This window comes from Eupeodes corollae, chromosome 1 (genome assembly GCF_945859685.1).
Source record: "Eupeodes corollae chromosome 1, idEupCoro1.1, whole genome shotgun sequence".
In the NCBI taxonomy this organism is placed as follows: Eukaryota; Metazoa; Arthropoda; class Insecta; order Diptera; family Syrphidae; genus Eupeodes; species Eupeodes corollae.
This window is the reverse complement of record NC_079147.1, coordinates 131989866-132009167: the sequence shown is the minus strand read 5'-3', so window position 1 is coordinate 132009167 and position 19302 is coordinate 131989866. Positions and strand designations below refer to the sequence as shown.

The 19302-nt window shown below is 32.4% G+C and overlaps 1 protein-coding gene across 8 annotated transcripts in view; it reads left to right on the top strand.

Moving 5' to 3' along the window:
- The window catches only part of LOC129943446 (microtubule-associated protein Jupiter), an 87810-nt gene that overhangs the window by 65690 nt on the left and 2818 nt on the right, over nucleotides 1–19302 (top strand). For 4 of the 8 annotated variants that reach the window (XM_056052909.1, XM_056052907.1, XM_056052908.1 and 1 more), the window contains 5 exons: nucleotides 7817–7947; nucleotides 11616–11648; nucleotides 14478–14765; nucleotides 16601–16624; nucleotides 16908–17237. In XM_056052909.1, the coding sequence (XP_055908884.1) occupies nucleotides 7817–7947; nucleotides 11616–11648; nucleotides 14478–14765; nucleotides 16601–16624; nucleotides 16908–17237 (806 nt within the window). The remainder of the gene's footprint in view (nucleotides 1–7816; nucleotides 7948–11615; nucleotides 11649–14477; nucleotides 14766–16600; nucleotides 16625–16907; nucleotides 17238–19302) is intronic. The other 4 variants (XM_056052913.1, XM_056052912.1, XM_056052910.1 and 1 more) reach the window with 3 other exon arrangements.

Sequence of the window (19302 nt, the reverse complement as noted above, 5' to 3'; positions counted from 1 at the left end):
AATAGTTCGAAGCTGTTAAGAGCCTATTGCAGCGTGTCCCTTGTGATCAGACTTGTGGATATGTTACATTGGAAATTGAATGATCTACCACGAAAGTGAGTATCCAGTTGTAAGTTCAGAGATTCTTTAATTGAAATTGCCCAGGAGCCATCTACATTTTTCAGACAGCTTGGCATCACTGGATTAATTGAAAGAAGTTATTTCCATCGTGCCAGGAAGATCGATTAGATTTCCTAAGTGCATTTTTATAACTTCTTAGAGATTCTTTATAAGAATCCCAGTGAGAGGAAAGTCTTGTGGCTTTGGCTTGGTTAGGGATTTTCCTACATTCTCTTCTGAAGGAGTCTCCTCTGGGGTCCACCATTGTGGTTTACTTTTTCCTCTTATGAGTATAAGTGGACAAGCAATTTCTAGCCATCTATTCATAGCTCAGGTGAAGTCATTGACTTTATTATCAAGTTCACGGAGAACTAAATAGTCCCAGTTTTATTAAACTTTTAGTTTGTAACCCAATCAGTTACCCTAAAATTTCGCAATGTCAAAGGACTAGGGTATTCATCAACGTTTATATTGAATTGGATATACAAATCTATAATCAAAGAACAAGTGTTCTTTAGATACTTTCCAGTCCAAGATCATGTAATGAATAGTTTTGAAGACAAGAGTTATGTCTAGGACTTCTTGTTGAGTTTTAGTAATAAAGGTAGGTTCATTTCCAACATTACGTCGATATAATCAAAAAGATTATCACCTCTGTCGTTAATATCTGTATTCCCCAATTAAGTGCAATGAGCGTAAACAAGATTGATTCCTTGATTCTATCAAGGGTCTTACCAGGGAGACGGCCAAGATTCGCCGACACTTTGGCTCTTTTTAGCCTAGCTACGATGGTATTTCTATCACTGAAATTATGGAGTAAAAATACTCCATAATATCCTAAATCTAGGTTCACCTTTATTAGTTTCATACAGTGTGTAGTACCCAGGAGACTTAAGTCCTCTCACAGTCCATAGTTCTTAGGTCAGGACAATACCTTCAACGTTTCTGGCCAGACGAAGAAGAAGAAGTGGGGCTGTGGCTTTTCTAAAGCGTTGGAGATTGATCTCTACTAACTGCAGAATTTTGGCTACAATTAGGCAGATCAACCTCCATCACGGTCTTGTTTTAATCTTCCGAGTCTAAAGATGAACCCAAGAGTTCGTACTCATTCAGAAGAACTATGATAAGTCCTCAGACTCCACAGAAGTCTGACTGTTGTCGACATTAGAAGAAGGTCGAGTCGCGATGACTTGTAAATATGAAGGATAATCGTTTATAAATAAGTAAATAAAATGGGTGGGGAAACAGTCCGTGGAAGACTAGGGTCTAGTGACTTGCAACTCTGAAACATTCCTGAACGCGAGTAATTTTGCAGGGATGGAGGGGACTTACAGTTTTAGGCCGATTTCGAACGGCTTATAAAAGCCAGCACTTTTCATGACAAGAATTAGACTTAGAGGATTTGTCAATTCCTCGCAAGAGGCTCTTATGTAGAGGACATCTGATCGAAGAAAACAAACCAGTTTGAAAATCAAACGAAATTAATAATAATTTGTATGTTAACACAAATATACATACATATATACTGACATACACAGTCTTATATACTTTAAATTTTTTTTCGCTGAGTGTAGGGAACCTTATTTTAACTCCACATCCCATTTTATACAATATTGCAACAACGTGTGAATATACATCTGAGTCACAATTGCACTCACCAAAGATTGGATCTTCGTGTTCCTTCAACCTTACACCACCACCTGTTTGTGAAATCTAATTAATTCTCCACTTTAAACAATGTTCTCAGATGAGTACCGCAAAGTGCACAACTCTTTTTCCTCGATTAAACTGTATGTACATTTGAATAATCTACTGGGAATTTATTAAAGAAAAACATAAACAGCAATTTTTTGTTATGCTTGCTTGCCGCTGACTTCGCGGAACGGAGTCATCAATTATCCCAGAAAGCGCAAGAACAACGAATGCTAGTAGTCGCGGTCTAAAAAGAAAGACCGCACATAAAACTACACTGGCTGACAGCAAGAAATAATTAAATTGCATGCGCTTGTCTTGCGCTGGCGTTCCTCAACCTCATCATCACAAAAAATCGCACATCCGAACCGAAGCCAACATCATCAGGCACTCTCTAAAACTGATGTGATTCCGATGAACTAACCTGCCAACTTCCTGAAGCTTATGCTTGAAATTTCGCTATTTCCCAAAAAGTATAGTTTTAATGACCAGAAATTTACTGGTAAAATTTACTAAACAATATAACACCATCAAAGCTACTGTGAGTACTCATAGCTACGATCATTAGGTTACGAGAATTCTTTTACAAGTCTCCATTGAAACAACAAATATCAAATAAATTGTTGTACTAACTGATGTTATTATTTTATTAAAACTTATAGGAACGCCATTTCCTTTAAAATTAATTTTAATTAATCAATTAATTGTTTGTATTAAATTAGCTCTCAATAACATTACATAATCTGACCACATTTTTAGCTCGCGATTTGTCAAAATTCACGATAGTTCTCAATTCGCAAGTTTGTAATTCAAAAATAATAAGAAACAATTCTGCATTCTAAATAATAAAAAGAAAATTTCTGATATGAACTTCAACACTTGACGTCCGAAGAGAAATTCTTTAAAGTTTATTTATTTTTAACTCTTCTGCTCAGTTAAACTCAACACATTGGGTAATGATATTTGTTCTTTTTCTTTGGGTCTTTGACCCTTTTTTGGATTTAACTTTTTTTTAATTCATTGTTGGCGCCTTTTCGCTTGGCTCTCTATTTAGATTTATAAAAGACGGAACCAACAGCAGTCAAACGCTTAAAAGCTAATTTAACTGTACGATTGTTCACAGTAATTTGCTGTGCAGTGCATGAAAGGTGCCCTTTTTCCGTTAAATAACCGCCAACCCATTGTTTATTCAACAGAAATTAAATAGGGATATTCAACAATACTATGCCGGTTATGCTTGTAGTTGTATAGTTGTGCCTGCTTGATTGTTGATGATGGCTTTCTTTTAATGGGAAACATTTTAATTGAAAGTTAGTTGTTGTGATGCTTGTGACAATTGGCTGGCGGTAATGATGTTTAAATAACTTTGAATTGTAAAAAAACAAACCACTGCTGCAGTGCTTTCTAAATTATATTAAAGCAATCATGCGCGTCATGCTACACAGCCCATGCCACAATCGATCTTTTGTGCACCAAATTCTCAAGTCTTGTTCTCCTCAGCAATCTTGGCAATGGCAGTTGGTTGCCGCCTCGTAAATCCGATTTGACCCTTTTGATTCAAGCACTATAGTCTGAAATATTATCAACAAGATCTTGTGAAATTCGAGTGACAGAATGCGCTTCTTGAACGAAATTATGGTCCATAAATAATAAGATTGCCCGACATCCATAAACCATACATTTATTAATTTAATACATTTTTGACATTATACATTGAGAGACCTTTTATTTGGAAAGGTTTTTTTTCTTCTTAAAATACAGCCAAGGTGTTGGTTAGTTTAAATTTCTAAGGTCTCAGAGATTTCTGTATTCTCAGAAATATACACATGCAGGGTTATCCATTTTGCGGTTTCAAAAGTGAACGTAATTAAAACACATGTAAAATATTTTTTTTTTCATATAAATTTTTTTCTATTAAAAATTTGGACATTATGTGTGATACACTACATCATTTAAATGACCACCACGCGAATTATTGTTGGAAGCATCGATTCTTTTGAGGTAATTTTCCATCACTTTTTGACACATATCGGGTGGCATCTCAGCCATAACTTGTAGACTAATTATTGTTCTGTTAATGATTGTGTGACGAGATGAGACTTCAGATAGCACGAACGGCAAGATTTTTGCCATTTTTCGTAAGGCAAAACAATGAAACCAGTACATTTCTGTAACTGCATGCATGGAATAACAAGATCCGTTTGATTTTAATTAAGATTCTCCTCCAAGTTTAATAATATATTGCACAGCATATAATTATTAAGTGCCATTTGCCATACAACATCCAGCAACAAAGCTCCATTAAGATTTTTAGTAAAACCAAGATTTTTGTTGTTTGCAATGCTTGGTGGTTTTTACATCTATACTTAGATTTATCTGAAGCCGATATTCTTAATTGTATCTATTGAAATTGTTACCAAACACGAAGTTGGTTCTATGATCTCGCTACGCATTCAAGTGAGAATACATTTTTTAAATTTAGTGCACGCGATACAAATGATCAGATACTAAATTATAATAAAAGTTTTTCTTCTTTGATGGATAAAGAAAGCGTTAGAACAATTAGGCCTTAGTAGTAGTGAGAAAGATTAAATTAAAATCAATCCATTGAATCTCAGATTTGTTTTGGACTCATTATCTTGAACTTTTTAACTTTTTTTTAAAAGCAACTTGCGAAAGAAAGAGGAGTTTTGAATGGAATTCCTCTGATTGTTTTCTTACGAACAAAAAGACAACAAATAAATATTGGAAAATTCCATAGGCAATTATTTTAATTTGCCACTTAAGTGAATCGTGGCAGTAACCGCAAGAAAATCTGCAGTGCTTGCCAATTGCAGAAAGAGTAACACAACTGAATATGACGGTGAAGACGATGGGATGACCGTGTATTGAATGCGTACTAATGGTGTGAAAAATCCACTTTAAGAGTTGATGATGTTGATGTCCATCGCAATGTACGTAAACGTCTGTGTTGAATTTTTGCAGCGGGCTGGAGATTGTTAATTACCAATTTGTTGGAATTGCCTTGAGATATTTTTTTATTGGCACCGAAAGTGAAATGCTTTCGTGTAATTTTTCAATGTCAATATTTATGTTAGGTGGTGCACCATTTTTGCGGTGTTGGTGTAAATCGAGAATCCATGACATGTGCTTTGATGTGATGATAGACATCATGATTTGCACTTACTCCCAGACCTTATGTTTCAAGTTTACCTTATATGTATGTATTTAAACTACTGGATATGAAGAAAAATATAGTGCTGGTTTTGGAATTGCATGTTGTCTTTGAAAAATTCACTGAAATTGATAATGAATTACTGGATTATTGAAATTGCAATCATTGCACATTCGTACACTTACATAATTATTTGATATTATTAGTTATTTGTGGCACAGATGTGAGGTTTTATTATAAACTTGTTTGTCAATATTATTATTATAATAATTGACAAGGAAATCACATTGAAATTAGTTTAGGTAATGGTTTTTCAATTCAATTTAAACAAATTTCTGCTTTTCATTTGAAAAATATCGTAACTTTTTTACAAAATAGTGAAGTCGCTTTAGAATATATATCTTTTAACCGCTTAAATAAGAAAATATTTGTTCTCATTGTTTTTTATATTTAAATAAACATTAATCTTTACCGAAATTTAACACAAAATTGAAAACATCTTCGTATTCGTGCTATAAATTCTGTTACAAGCATTCAACACTATAACATAAGAGTTATATATTATTTTCTATGCATTATTGTTTAATTTATTTGATCATAATATTAGTTTGATTAAAAAATTTGTTTAACTAAAAATAACTGGCCTCAACTTTAATGTGAGTCCGTAAACATTGTGGCAATGGAACCATAGTGGCACGCTCTGTTTCTATTGATATTTTTGACACTACTTTCGTCTATATATGTATCTGTCTTAAAAGTTTGAAAATCACAAAAAATTAACTGAGGGATTTAAATATGGACTTCCCAAGAGCCAATCTTAAGCTTCATTAAAATCTGCTATATTGACGCGAATGCACTTCTGTGTTGTCTTGTCTCACCAGAATCTTGTAGAAGAATTCATCTATCTCTATTCAAAAGGGTATTCGTTAAACAATTTACAAACCCCTCTTCCACTTCTCTATAGTACAACTTGTCAAACGTTTTAACATTTGCGTTATGTGACACTTTAGAGTGAGACTATCAATCATACCATTACAGAAGGGTGATGATGGATAACTTTGATCCTTAGAACGATAGCTTTAAGTTTGTTTTAAACGTTTTCAACGTTAGAAATCTTTTCATTGGAAAAACGCTCTTTTTTTCACGATAAATTTTTGCAGTCGAGGTTTTAACAAAATGATTTGTAGGGCGTGTCGAATGTCGATAGTAATTTATGTTATAATCAGTATTAAAATTGCTCTGGTGAATGTATCCAATACTGTGGACATTATCTTTCTCTTCCAAAGGTGTTTTAGTGGTATTCGTTCTGGTACTGCTTAAGCGTGCAAATGTGGGCAACGCGCGGACAACTAATTTTTGAGCTTGTTATCTTCTCTTGAAAATATGTGAACCCGATGCCCGAACAATATTGCCATCCCCAGTAGTTTTTAAAACGAGAAAACTAGCCAGAACTCATTCCTTACCCATGTTAGGCAATTCTATTTTCTTTAGCGGCTCATTCCATGGTAAATTAGTGAAAATGAAACCAAATTTACATTTATTCGTTGCTTACTTATATAAATATTTAGAAAACCAATTTATATCAAAAATATATTGTTATTTATTATACAAGGTTCTGAAGTTTTCTAACACAATTTATGGCAAGACTACGTACAGTTACACATTTTAAACACTACAATTTTTTACCGCAACTTTATTTTATAAATAACTTCAATTAAGCCACTCTTGATCAGTTAACTGTGAAAAACCAAGACAAATTACATACAATATTTTGAGTATAAAAATCAAAATCATGCAATTAAAATCATTGTTTTTATCTGGGTATCGTACATCTTTTACTTTTTACGCTTTATCTATACCACAACCACAGCTGCACTACTTGTTCTTTAATATAAAACACGGTGAAAAAGAAAAAATACATCTGGTCGAAGTGCACTTCATGCTTCTTGGTTTGAGGTTTGTGCTGTAGTCAACAATTAAACGACTTAAAGAAAATTGCTCATGATCAAGCAACTGTAACCTATATTTTCTTTGATGGAAATCAAACTAAGTTTAGTGGATAATGAAAAATAAAAATAATAATGGAGGTCAATTCATCAACTATTTCTTTTCTTTAAATTTCTATAGCTCGGCGGAATTTTATAGTACCTTTCATGTCGGCCAGTGAATTCTTTTTCGTAGAATTGTAAGATCTACGAAAGTTTCGGTTATTCTTTAACCTTTTTCATTAAAATCTTTCTTTTTCTGCCAATATTTCGCAAATAAAAAGAAAAATGTAAGGGACAACTTTATAGGAAATTCAATTTCCTAGAAAAAAAGTCCGTAGTAGTACCCCTGGCATGATAGTTAGTGCGATGCACTGTCATGCGAGAGGTCTTGGGTTCGATCCCTGCCTATGCCACCTAAAGTTTTATTCACAGGTACTGCCTTTTGCGAGGAATTAACAAATTCTCCACGAGTAATTCTTGCCATGAAAAATGCTTTCTCAAATTTGCCGTTCGGATTCGGCTTAAAACTGTAGGTCCCTTCCATCCCTGACAACAGTACTCGCACACAGGAATGGTTGGGAGTTGTCAGTCATTAGGCCCTAGTTCTCAAAGGGACTGTTGCGCCACACAATTTATTTATTTATTGAAAAAAAGTCCCCAGCACCCTACTACGCCAAATGTCGCCGTGGAAAAAATGTCTTACTTACACATCTAATGTTAAACAAAAAAATAATTTGCCAATACTTGAAATAGTATTCAAGATAATTTTTAAGTACGAATTTATTGTTTTAAAACTATATTCACTCTGCTTTCTATCACTGTACCTGATTAAATTTTGTTTTTTTATTATTATTATTTTTAGGGTCTTGAGACCACCAGGTGGCGGCTCCAGTGACATTTTTGGTTCAGATGTTCCATCCACACCAAGAAGTGTAAAAAATCATATGCAATCAAATATCTTTTCATGTGAAAAGGGTTCAATGAAAAATAATGGTAAGTATTGATTATTTTAATTAAACATTGTTTAGTGAATCAATATTGAATTAAGTTTGATTAATTAATTGTATAAAGGAATATTTTATGAATAATTTCGGGAAGAGTACGAAATCTGAGGAGCCAAAAATTGACAACGGTTTTTTTAGAGAAATCAAAAACAAGGTTTATCAGACCCGTTTAAGAGGCAGGGCAATTTAAAAAAATACTTAAAATTCAAAACGAAATATTAATAAAATGTATAATAAATTACTGTAAATGAAAGCCAGGAGGCACTAAAGGTACCTAACTTTTCCCCGTGTACAACAGCATTACCTTAATCCTTACATATAACGACTAACGAGTTTAAAAAAATTCGAATAATACAAGAGAAAAAACGTTGAAAAACCAGAGTTTTAAATAAAGATAAATGGTTTCGATTATTTCCAGCTTATAAATCATTCCTTAAGTTGGTAATGATTGTTAAATTTTCTTTTGAATATCAAATTATTCCACAAGAAAAACAGACAATGGAATTGTGACAGTAGTAACAGTTTCATCGGTCTGAAATTAAAAGTCCTCTGACACCAATGATGATATCGATAAAGATAGGACGACCAAAGTATCGTATTTTTTTTAAATAATAAACGGGCACTCAAGGGGTTATTAATACCCTTAACATGTTTAAAGTTTAAACAAAGTGCGCGCTTTATGAAAATATGAAAGGATTAAAGAGGAGATACCGATGCTTATTGGTCTTAAAGTTTTAAATATCAAAATGATAGGGAAAAACAAAGATGGGTAAAGCATTCCACATTCTCGATGTGCGGTTAAAAAAAGAATCTCTATACTTGACAGTACGTCCGAAATTGAGCTCAAGGTTAAATTGATGTGCATTCCTAGAAGTACAAGTATTACGTCTGAATTGTTTTAGGGGGGGAATGCAACTGGCTAATTCGATAGAACACTGTTTATAAAAATATCGGTAGAACAACGAAAAGCATGAAACATTGCGGCGGTGATCAAGTTCTATCGCCTATCATTTTTAAAGCTCTTTTTTTAATCCTGCCCAAATATGCGTGTTATATTTAAGTTTTGGACGAATGAAGGCTTTTTAAATTATCGCCAGATAAGAAGAAGTGAAAAATTTCTTGCACCGTCGGAGAAATCCTAAGTACCTAGCAGCATTTTTTGCAATATCGAATATATGATCATTCCATAAGAGGTGATCTGTGATATTCATACCGAGTACTGAAAGTTGATTAGTTTCCTCGATGCAAGTGCCGCTCGTGGATAGCGGTATCGGGAGTGGGTTACGCTTTAACGACAGGAGACAGCATTGAGTTTTCGAAGCATTGAATTCTCCATTTCCCATTGTACAATGCCTTCGAGATCAGAATTTAATGAGCTTATCATACGTTACCGTTGAAGTTCCACATCCGAAGGACCAGGATGAGAATCTAAAAACAATTATGAAAATCTGAGGGTACTGTCATACTTTATAGATATTTTTCGCGATTCTATCCGTCTCTATGTCCTCGCCATAGAGCTTTTACCCTTGGGTCGGTTGAGCTCAAACTTAAAAGTTAAGCTTTTAAAGGAGATTCGCGTTAGTCGTTTCTTTAAAAAAAAAAATAGTCCCCATACAAGTTATTTTGGTCAAAAATCGAAAATTCGAGTTTACTCAAAAACAAACCGATTGATTTTTATGAAATTTTCTTGAAACTTTTTTTCTTAAATTGACTTCTTTCAAAAAAAAAATGCTCTACCAATTTGAAAAAAATGTATGATGTTTTTTTTTGGCATTCGATTTTTAAAGAAAAACTAATTTTGCAGTATGTATATTTTTAAATTCGAAGTAAGTAGGTAACTGTTATATTTAAACAGACTCTTTGGACGCAGAACCAAGTTCGTGCGACCCATCCATGCAATTTATTTCAAACTGAACTACGTCTTCCTTGAAAGGAGTCAGTCAAGATTCACCACCTGTTTTATTAAGAGAATTTTTGTTTTAAGCAACGGTGTGGTGTGGTGTTTATAGTCAAAAAATTCCTATATTCAAAAAAGCTATTGATCATAATACAAAACAAAGTATGTAAACGTAACATACCTTTTTAAGTTTTAAAATTTTTTTAACAATCAACTATAATATTATCAAGCCTGTAATATATATATAAGGTAATTTTCCAAAATTGGTTTCCTGAAATAAGCGCATTTCTTATCAACTTCCTTGAGTTTTACAAATCAATTAAAATTATTTTCTATCTCCCAAAATATATGATGACTATGAGCCTTCTGAAGTATGAAAATAAGTGTTTTGTGTTCGAAGCATAAACAAACAAAGAACCCTAACTAAGTGTGGTAAAATATCCCAAATTTTGTATATCCTTGCTATAAAAAAAAACAAAATTAGCAAATTACTTACTTTTACTCTACTAAATTTTAATTTGTTGGGTATTTATGAAAGCTTGCGTACATACATTTAGTAAAGTATAAACAGTGATGCTTGGAACCTTCCGATGTTGACCACATTAGATATTCAGTAGCTGAGAGGTTGGGTATTAATTATTTAAAGAATCTGAATTGAGGGAAACTTGAAATGTATCCTATGGGCATATAACATAATATAGTTACTGAAGGGTGTTTTTCGAGATGTTAAATTTTAAGAAACTCCTCCTAAAAATTTTACGTTTTTAAAAGTTGATTTAGCTAAAAATAGTCAAATAATTATTGAAGGCTGGAGTAAGTTTTTTACAAAACTGCATTTACCTGTTTAGTGGCTGTATTTAAAACATTTATTAGACAAATATTTTTCAATTGGTTCACAAACTAGAAGATATAGAACCGTGTTGTTTTCAGTGTTCAATACGCATTTACAGGTCTATCAAATAATTATAGCCAATTAAACACCGTTTTGCAAAAACTTCGTCTCAACTTAAATTTATATTTTTTTAATAAAATGTTTGAGCTTGTGTGCGAAATTTTTAAAATCTGTTCACATAAATAATTTGATTTAAATTTAGGATTGGTACTTATGGCTTTCAAAACGGTATAGTAATTTATTGTAAGTGTTGCTGTTGTTTTTATTTCATTATAAGTAATTTTTTTAATTGCCCTGCCTCCTAAAGATGAGGGGATAGACCCCCTATTTTACAGGACCACTACAAGAGAAAACAACGTTTATTAATGAACTAAATAATTAAGAACCTTAGGTGGAAAAGGTTAACAAACAGGACTAAATGAAAGTTTCTGACTTTTCTGATAGCTACATTAGTAGAAGTTTTTAAGTTCCGAAAATTAAACCATAATAGTTAAATGAATAAATACGTATGTATCTCGAATAGTGTAAAAATCATGCAATTAGTGGTTCCCTATTTCCGGTTTAAGTCTTGGAAAGTAAATCCACAAGCATGCGAGAATATAATTTTTCATCAAGAATTCCGTATATTTCGACGCACAGATGACCATAAAATAAAATAATTTAAGTGTTTTCATAAAATAAAATGCTATTAAAAATGTTTGAAATTTAAATCTATGAATCAAACGACATGCACCCAATGAAATGTATTTTACTTATTTAATTGCTTTTTATATTATTTTTTTTTTTTGTGAAAATATGAAATTCTGGTAATAAATGAATGTTTTTCTTTATTTTTCTTATTTCCTTCCTCTTTTTCTGTCTTTTACAGCCCGACAAGGAGCTCACAGATTTTATCTCATTGGTATAAAATACAAAATATCCTATGTTTATGTCTTAAAAACTAATAATAAAAGTGACTTACTTACCATCACTAATTATTAAACCCTTATTCAATGATTATTATTAAGAAATTCAAATATTTTAAGCTGCAGAAATTGATTTTATTTTTTATTTACCACCAAAATTGGTTTTTCTGAGCACAACTTTTAATTTAAGCACAATAAACTTTTTTTTAATTCCCTAAAGCAACGGATTTAGAAAATTTCATATTGTTTATTCGCAACAAATCAGACAGATTTTAATGTTCGGTGTGGCAGTATGGTGAATTGCCATAGAAAAGGCTATAAACCGCGACGAACTATATAACGTTCAAGGTTCAGCTTGCCTATGTATAAGCGGATCGCATCGCACGAACCCATCTGCTGCACTGGATAACCTACACTAACTAACTCCTCTTGATAAACTTAGCTTCGTTGCAGTGGCTTAACAACAACATTGGCCACTCCGTTATTCTTAAAGATTTAGAATTGATTCCAAAGCGCACAGGCTACATCATCTCCCAACTGCAATTCGACATATTCTTTTAGATTTCTATACCTTCCAGATCTTTCTATCTTTCTGGGATTAAAGGCATTCCTGGAAGACGAGTCAATCCACTTTTACACAGATGGATCAAAAACAAATAAAATTGTTGGTGGAGGTTTGTACTTTGAACGACTGTTATTAAGTCTCTCGTTCCGCCTTCCCCATGATTGTATCGTGTTCCAGGCAGAACTTTTGGCGACAAAAGAAGTCTTGATTTGGCTTAAAGAAAACGTGATATCAACATCTGATATCTGTTTTTTCTCAGATAGCCAGGTCGCTAGCAAATATCTGTACTCTTTCTCTACTATTTATAACAGTACATAAAAGTCGATCATCTCCAATGGGGATGGCATAACAGTTCAATATTCACCTTTGCTGGGTGCCGGGCCATAGAGACAATCCATTCCGTAATTTTCAAAACGATTATCATTAACGATATGGTCAATAATTTTGCTTCACGTAACTTTGTCAATATGTCACTTTGACGGTTATCGTCTTACGTGAAGTGAGACTATCGTCGAAACGCTATTGTTTGACGATAATCGTTTTGCGGACCCATTCTACCACGTTTTGTTCATGGTGCTTGCTATCTATAAGCAGATCGCATATAAGCTCGATAATCAATGCCATAACCGGGCACTGTCTAATAGGCGTATTCTCAAATGCAGAAGCTATATGGATAGTAAAGAGAAGAAAGCAGGTATTCGCAATGCAATAATAAGCATATAAGCTCGATAATCAATGGGCACTGTCTAATAGGCGTATTCTCAAATGGAGAACCTATATCGATACTAAAGAGAAGAAAGCAGTTCTTCGATATGCAATAATAAACAATATCTTTTCAAAAATGTGTTTTTCCAAATACCGCAAGAAACTTTTGAGCACAATTCACGTTTCCAATATTTAACTTTACGATAACAGCGATGATTTTGTTTATTGAAATGTGCTGATATTAGCATAATTATATGGGTCATCCTGCTTTCAAATAAAACCTTTACCCCAAGTCAGAACGAACGAAACCTCTTTGACATAGCCTCAAATATTTTCATTTAAAATTTAATTGGTTTATCTTATGAGCACCATCGTGTACCAGTTAGTTTAACTTTCCTTCGTTTTGCTATCCATTCGCAAAATCTTTTATGTGTTGTTCTATTTCTACGAAATAAATACTTATAAAATTAAACAATAATCATAAATACCGAGGTTCATTAAAAAACGTTCTTCAATAAAATAGCAAGTAGACGTTAAATTCTCTTGCAAAATGTTTTATTTCTTTTGTTCTTGCTCTTAAGAATGGTATTTTAATAAGCTTTAAGTTATTGCACTGTACCACTTTGCATTTGTGTTTTTTAAGAAAAGAATGTATCTTTTTTCAGTTGTTAAGGAAAAATACAATGAAAGCCAATGCCCCATTTAGCAAATCTTTGTGCGTTTTCCCATATAACTTTTAACATACATCTCAGTGTTCAACAGCATTGTTTGTTGTTGTAAATGAAAGTGTTAACTGAATAAGTCCCACTAAACTTACACTCACATCAGATGAAATTATGACCTCTCATCTACTATCAATCTAGTCTTTGTCGGCATTGTTCACTGGTAAAGTAACAATGTGGCTTTTGTCATTTGATATAAAATCAAAGCAGCGTCTAACTCATTCTTTTTATCGTATTTCTCTTAGCCTACTTTGAATGTGGTTAAATGAAACTATTTTAATGTACTCGTATGTTTTCGCATAGTTTTTTGTTTGTGCATATTTGTAACAAATAGTTAGAAGTGGGATTTGAAATAAAAAGGAAATTGGTATTTCCTTACTATAATCTCTCAATTTCTCATTCAAAACAACAGCTACTGTTAAATAATTAAATAATTAATTAAAGAACTTTTTTAATTTCACCAGTACAATTAACTAATTCTCCACCAAATGTTGTCTAAAATACACTACGATGTTTGAGTCACTAACAAACCCTACAAAAACAATCTTAAAATTGTATTTTTAGCATTTGCATGCAACGAATACGAAAACTTATTCATCCCTTTTACGATTTTCACAGCAATCGGAGACTTTTACGAAAAGCGAAAAAACTATCACCAAATGTGATCGTAGTGAAAGGTTTTATACAATTTTGTATTACGAACGGATTTGGTAATAGATTTTTATTCATGATTCGAAAAAAGTTTCAGCTTACGATGAAAATAATGATAGTGGTGATTGTAGTAAAACAAAAAGGTAATATAAAATAATAATTGTTTTTTTTTTTTTTTACAGGTGATCAGCCACGCCGGGGTCAAAAAAACACAGATTCGTATACTCGTCTATTTGGTGATGTAGAGCGTCCATTTACACCAGCCAAAAATCACATGAAGAGTAACCTTGGTTTTACCGGCAATAGTGCTGCTTCGGAAAATGGTAACTGCAGTGCTGCAGCTAATGGTAATGGGCATCATGCTAGTAATGGTCGGAATGGTAAATTCGAAAATGGTGGTTCGTCATCATCGGCATCGTCAGTATCCTCTTCCACCGAGAATTTAAAGATAAATGGACTCTCAAAGACAGGTGAGACATTTGAATTTATTTATGGTTAGCAACCACGGAGATGACAACTCAAATCAGTATAGGCAGGTGTCCAGACATGAACAAAATAGTTGAGATACTTTTTAAGGCTCATTTTATTATGAATTCCCAAAATAAGGACTTGTGGCAGTAGAAACAAGAAAGTTTTTACTATACTTCAAAGTATACATTTTAGTCATCTATTTATTGCGGATTACACTTTGTTGAGTATTGTACTACATTAGCACTGACCAAACTCTTGTCATATCAAAAGGCTTTTGAAACTAATTTTAATTTACATCCAATTTAAAAGCGCATGAGACGAAGTGTTATATTTGTTGTCTTGTGTTTTGTTGTGCTTGCTAACATGTGCACTTTCTAATACATCGCAATTAAAAAACATTCATACCTACATACAAACAATCACCAAATAGAAAACTCTTGGAAATGGCGCAACCACAGGCAATTTTCTCCGCAAAATGTAGATGCAAGTTGATACATAATAATTTCATACTGGAGCTACTGTCCGGGATTGACCTAGTCCTAAACAAACATGCATCTGCAACCACCTCGGTCCCTAGCTAGCTGTCTCCAATTTAACACGAACATTTGGTTTAAGTCCTCTCTCGCCTGTGTGCGTCACCTCAGCCGCGGTCCCTCGGGATCGGATTTCAGGCTAGAGCGTTAATGTCTATTCGCTCTACACGACCCAATCATCTCCGTAGTTAGTCTTTGACTCTTTTGATCAGGTCAGTGTCGGTGTACCACCTGTGGAACTGGTGGTTATAACTTCTTGTCCCTCTCGGTCTATGCAGACGAGACCGAAAAATCATTTGGAGAATTTTCCTTTCGAAGCATACATTCTTATCATGCATGATGGCAAGAATCACTGCCATAAATATGAATCGGTACTTTTTCGATAAAGGACTTATTACTCAATTGTTTCTAATTACATATAAGTTAAAGGCCGACCATTCAAAATAAAAAAAAAGTCTATGTCTTCGGTCAATATTCTTTCTCGATGGCAGCACATACTTGCTCTTCCTCTCATTGAAAACCATCTTCTCCGCTTCCGTCTCAATACTAAAGTTGATACATAACATGCGTAGCCAGACAAGGAAGGCTATAATACGTCTCAAGAACGTGATGTATAATAATCATATTATTACTTTCTTGTACTATAACTAGTACCGTCAAAGAATTGAAATTATTACATTGAATCACAAAAACAAGAATTTTGTAAAAAGCATTATACTTTTTAAATAAACTAGGCTACTTTGAAATACATTCAAATTATGTGCATTTAATCGTAACTTTTAGACTTTTAATAAATGACTCACGAAACAGCAATCATAACATTGTGCAACACCATATAAACATTTGAAATTTCATTTAACAAAAATATTTAATTTTTTCAATTACTTATATTAATCATTTTTATGAATGATATTTTCTAAATGAAACAAAAATGTTCTTTCGATCGATATGCATGTGTTTGCATTACCATTGCATTTAAATAAGTTTGAAATATTTTAGCTTTTGCGCCTTAGTCAAAAATTATTATAGGACCAAAATATAATTTATCTACTTGAAATTAAATAAGTAGAAAACATTTTTAAAAAAAATATCGATGTGATTTTTGTCATCTCAGTGAAAAATAATATAGAAAATATGTATATTTTTGTTTGAAATTATCAACGAGAATTAATTTTTTGTTTAAAGTCAATTAATCATCAAGAAATTTTACAAGCTTCTGTTTTATTTTATTGTGCTTTTCACCTAACGCAACAACGCACATTCAAAATTTTATAAATTTACAATTTTTTGCACGCTGCAAGTGTTTTACCGTAAGATGAGTGGTAGTAAGTAAAATAATCACTAATATTTTAAACAATTCGTATATAATATAAGTATGTATGTATGTACATAATATGATGTATGTATGTGCAAACTTACTATATAATTTTAGCTTCTTTTAAGTAGCCTCCATTTGTTACCCATAAATTCATACACACACATTCATTTCCAAAACACAAATCCAATGTTTTCAATTTTATTTGTTGTTAGCATTCATAAATGCATAAATAATACATCATTGTGTGTTAATTAAACGCATCTTATCGCACCAAACGATTAATGTTGCAGAACTCGGTGAAACATCTGGTGCTTCACCACAGCATTCACAAAGTGATATACCAACCGATGAAAAGACCAACTTATCCAATGATATTCCTTTGGCGAGAAGTTTATCATCAATCAAACTTACAGAGAATACAATAGTTGATAGTAGCTCACCAAGAAGCAATCAAATAAATAGCTCTGAAGACTCAAGATCTGAATTGACAATTTCAACTTCATTTTCTCAGAAGTCTACTAGTGCAACAAGTGGATCAAATAAATCAACTCCACGCAATCCCATCACAGGATTGGGTCTTGGAGCTGAATTGAAGTCCCGTCGTAATGTTTCGCGCAGAGGTATATTTTTAAGTTGATGTCTTATGTTTTCCAAAGAAAATCTTTTCGTTGAAAAAGCTTTTTTTTTTGTTGTTATAATAGTTCGAAATTTGTTGTTATTGTTTATATGCATTTATATGTTTTTACTTGTTTATAATTGTATAGTTCATATACCGTAGATTTAATCATTTTCCAAACCAAACAAAACAAATTGGTTGCAGTTTTAATAAAAAAAAAACTCTTGTCAAATGATTAATTTTCGTGAATGAAAGTATAGTATAGAAAAAATACTTTCAAGTAAATAATGTTTTCATTTCATTGAGAAATACATTATTGCCACTTCTACACATAAGAAATCGGAATCTAAATATTATGTAAATTGATTCAAGTTTTCGATATATCCTAGTTTAATAGCCAGGGGATTCGTTCCGTAATTTCAAAACGATTATCATTAACGATATCGTCAATAATTTGCTTCACATAAATTTGTAACTATCGTCTCGTCTATCGTTTTTATTATACGATAACTGAAAAGTCAAAATGAACTTAACGAAAGATAATGCTTGTTCGACAACTGTTATTAAATTTGGTTTTTGTCCATTGGAAATTGTGAAAATTTGCAACAAATTGCTTTTTACCAAACATACCTACTATTTTGTGGTATTTATTGTGATAGTGACTGCTAGTGATTTTTTTTGCCGCCGAAGATAAAACTCTAATTTCAAATATAAGTTATTTATGTCTGATATTGTAGTTGTAATTATAATTTTGTGTATACATAACACAAATTCATCTGCAAATGGGTATAACATTCATGATTGAGCTTCCTCCCTTGACCAATGTGTATAACCCCCATTATTATAAAGGGAAGGAAGACAATAATCAATTTTATCAGGGGACATACAATATGTGTTGTTACCGAAACTATTTTGGATAATGTGCTTAGTGCAAGAGCATTGGTAGTTTTCGACACACACTGTGTTAATAGTTACAGCAAACCGTCTGGCAAAGTATTTATTGTTTCCAGTATTTTTATAAAGAACTTTTTTGAAAAACTTCGATCAAAACTATAATGGTTTAAATTATTTCACTTGTAAAAAGAAAAAAAAATGCTTATATATAGGTTGGTTTTTACTTTAAATTGTTTAGTTAGTATTTGGAAACCAATGACAGACTATACCTATTGAGCTATCGTGCAAACACTATCGTTTTGACGATTATCGTCTTACGTGAAGTGGGACTATCGTCAAAACGCTATCGTTTGACGATAACCGTTTTACGGAATGACCCCCCAAGTTCTAAATTTCATTTTCACTAGAAATCTATTGAAAATGAAAATGTTCAGTTAATTTTTATCGATTTTTTTTTCAAATAGATTTGGTTTTTGAAAAGTTGCAGCTTCGACTTTATATTTGCGGAAACAGAAAAATCATTTAAAATGGTTATTTAGTATGATTTCTTTCCTAAAACATTTCATGTAAAACAATGTTTCTTAAGAACTTTTCAACTATGCTTCTGCCCATAGCACCCGTTATTTTCTTCCGCAAAGAAACGTAATTCTTCAGTTAACAACTCAATCGAAAGCAAAAAAAAAAAACTAATATTTAATTTCTAAATTTAATGAAAAGCACAGAACAAGAAAAACCGCCAGATTGTACAAATTATGACAAGCAGCTAAATTGTATATTGACTGATGTGATATATGTCAGGTTCTTTAATTTTACTTGGAGTGATTTTGGAAAATTTTCGAAGTTATAAAATTGTTCGAAAGTATACGACCCTGAAAATAATTCCATTCGCTTTTCAATTAAGATCTCGATTTCATTTCACTCTAGTTTTGGAACCTAGCTGTAAAAGTAAAAAGGAACCATAAATATTAATAATAATAATCAAAGCATACAGGCTACCACTATTAATACATTTAAATTTCAAAAGAGAGTTCAAACTTACATACACTTCTTCTGTTCCGAAAACTGCCTTAAATAACGAGAATCTAACGCTTTTTCTATGTTTTTACTACAAAATGTTTTAAAGCTCCAGTAATATTATGTACAAATATTTAAAAAAAGGAACTTTAATAATTGCT